Source organism: Cydia strobilella, chromosome Z (assembly GCF_947568885.1).
Source record: "Cydia strobilella chromosome Z, ilCydStro3.1, whole genome shotgun sequence".
Classification (NCBI taxonomy): domain Eukaryota; kingdom Metazoa; phylum Arthropoda; class Insecta; order Lepidoptera; family Tortricidae; genus Cydia; species Cydia strobilella.
Window position 1 is genome coordinate 21,554,370 of NC_086068.1, and position 3,008 is coordinate 21,557,377.

The 3,008-nt window shown below is 48.3% G+C and overlaps 1 protein-coding gene across 1 annotated transcript; it reads right to left on the reverse strand.

The window, feature by feature from the left end:
- Positions 1 to 332: 332 nt before the first annotated feature.
- LOC134754430 (uncharacterized) lies at positions 333 to 1,802 on the reverse strand. Its single transcript, XM_063690755.1, has 2 exons — positions 603 to 1,802; positions 333 to 464 (listed from the first exon to the last, which is right to left on the reverse strand). Exon 1 carries the CDS (start codon positions 1,337 to 1,339, stop codon positions 746 to 748), a length of 594 nt encoding a protein of 197 aa, XP_063546825.1. The 5' UTR covers positions 1,340 to 1,802; the 3' UTR covers positions 333 to 464; positions 603 to 745.
- Positions 1,803 to 3,008: the final 1,206 nt, after the last annotated feature.

A 3,008-nucleotide genomic window follows, 5' to 3' on the forward strand; every position in this document is an offset into this window, starting at 1 on the left:
GTCGAGGCTTTCACCTAGGACCTTCCTGAAGGTGGCTCGGTCCGTTTTCCTGGGATTCCTTCGGGCGGTTGGTGTGTCACTAGATGCTAGTAGATTGAAGCGAATCCATCTATGGTCTGAGCAAGAGGCCTCCTGGGAGACGTGCCATCCCATGACTAGTTCACTGACCTCCTCCGAAGCCAGAGTCAGGTCAATAATCGTCCTGCATCGTTTGTTTACGAATGTTGGTTCGGCACCTACATTTAAAATGTTTAGATTAGTAGTCACAAGATATTCAACAAGTGTCTTACCTCTGTTGTTACTGGTCTCCATTCCCCACAGCGGGTGGTGTGCGTTGGAGTCGGCCCCGATGATTAATGCGAGGCCCGCTCTCTCGCAGTGGCTGACCAGTCGTTGTAGTTCGGCGGGCGGCGGCTCGTCCTCTCCGGGCATGTACGCCGAGGCGAGGACTAGGTCGCGACAGCCTGTTGGCAGTGGAACTTGTAGTTTAATCGCACACAGGTCTCTGGAACAGAACTCAGTGAGCGGTTGTGCAATGATATTGTTAGTGGTTAGGATACAAGCCCTAGGGACGGCGTGTACCGTGGAGTAATAGAGCTTACCTTTCGTGTCGGAGAGCCCGCGTATGTGACCGTTGCCCACCCATGGTTCTTGTAGGAGGGCAACGGCTGTTGGCAAACCTACCAGGCAGCGTCTCAGTTGGGCCGTAGCGGCCACGCTGTGCTGGAGGTTTGCTTGTAGGACACTAGCCGGTGTCCATGTTGTCGGTGGTGGGGTCTCCGTCTTGCATCTCCCCTCCCTCCTTCAACATGTCGGCCAGCCCCGTCTCTATCCAAGCCGACAGGTACTCACCGTCGGATGATGTCCCGGCTGGTTCATCACCAGTGCCAAGGAGTTCATCCTCCGAGGGTTCGGCTGTCGTTGGCTTGGGCATCGATGGGGGGGCAACTTCCTCTCCGGAGGCAGATTTACTCTGACCGGGGGTGCCCAGGGCCTGTCGACTAGGGACCTGTGCTCCCGTTACCCTTAGGGTGGAGTCCTGCAGGGTGGGAGGCTGGTCCAGGTATTTGCCTCCGGGACCCCTGAACCTGAGGTAGACATTACCCACTCCACAGTTCAGGGATCTCCCCCTCTCCATAAAGGCGGGGACGAGGTCTTCGGGGATTGTGAAGGCGACAAACCACCCCTGGTCTTGCCGCAGTATCTCAATGATGGACCAAGTGCCGACCTTGGCCCATTCATTCTGGTACTTCAGTCCGTCAGCTGCCTGACGGACGTCTTCCCAGGACGAGTTGTTTATGTTGGGTATAAGGAGCCCGCACTTAACTCTCCTTGCCATCTCCGACTGGCGAACTGCCGTTAGGGAGATGTCTGGCAAGGTTAGGGACTGGATGCATCGCTGAGACCAGGCGGCCGAGTATTCGTCCTCTGCGAAGACCCTCAGCTGCCCCTCAGCGAAAACCGGTTTACCCTTGAATTTAGGTGGCCGGGCTCCCACGATGTTCTTCCTCGCCTCCACCACGATTGCTTGGTGCAACCCGCGGAGAATGGCGTGGGATGTTTCAGCGGAGATCTAACCCGACTTCGCGTCCGTGATGACGATCGTCAGGTCAGATGCCGCTGCTTGTGCGTACGACGCTTTCGGTTGGCTGGGGCTCACTAGTCGCTGCTTTTTGTTATCACCTTGCGGGGAGAAGGACTCTTCTCGCGTCCTTTTAGCAGCGGCTCGTGCGAACTTGCCTGGCCGTCGTTTGGGTGGAACTGCAGTCGGAACAGCAGGGCTACTGGCCGACCTTCCTGCCTTAGGGTCGTTGGAGTCCTTGAAGTCGGTTAAAAACAAGTACAACAGTAATACGATTTCTCTGTGACATGTGGCAGTGTTGAGAGAAGCTAAAATAAAGAAAAACGATGGAGATACCAATTACGGCAGCGGAATTAGCCAACATTCAACGCCTGGAGGACGCCGAATCGTTCCCGATATGGAAATTTCAAGTCGAAATCCTATTTAAAAGCTACGGTTTGTACGAAATTGTGTGCGCATCGACAAACGCCGTCGAAAGTGCCGGTTCGTCCCAACAAAGCCTTAAAGATGCGCAAGCTCAACGCATTATTATGCAAACTATTGATAAAAAACACAACCTTAATTATGACATGTGAAAGTGCCTACCATATGTATAAGAAACTATGTTTCCTATTCGAAAAATCTGATGAACAACAAAGGTGCAAATTAATGCAGAATTTTTTTCAATGCCATTATAAAAAGGGCACTTCAATGACAGAACACTTGGGTAATTTAGAAAATCTGTCATTTAAACTACGAGGGCTCGGTGAAAAAATCGAAGAAAAAATGATTATCTCAAAAATCATATCAAGTTTACCTATCGAATATAACAACTTAATAACTGCGTGGGAAAGCACTTCTTTTGCCGATAAAACTCTAGAAAATCTACAAGCCAGAATACTGAGTGAAGAAAAGAGACTGAACAAAAGCGAGCTTGATTCATCTTCATCCGAAAAAGCGGCTTTCAAAGCATTTAGAAACAAAACTAAGGCGTGTAAAATCTGTAAAAAAAACAAATCATCTAGAAAAAGACTGTTTTTACAAAAAGAAATGCAGCATCTGTAAAAAAACAAATCACGAAGAAAAAGACTGTTTCTTTATAAAAATAAGACTAAGGAGAAGGTAGCATTTCTAACAACATTTAATAAAACAAGGAACCTTGACGCCGAAGAGTTCGTCGTTGATTCAGGTTGTACTTCACACATGATCAAAAACAAAAATATGTTATCCGAGATTAAAAAAGAAGAAACCAGCATCCAAATTGCTAAAGAAAATGAGAAGATAATATCCACTGGAAAAGGTGTAATTAATTCGGAGAATGTAAACCTGACAGAAGTACTATATGTTCCTGAACTACCAGAAAACCTGATGATTTCGAATGATTTTCAAATTAGTCGAATGATTATAATAATCGACTAATCGAATTAGTATCATTCAAAGTCGCGCA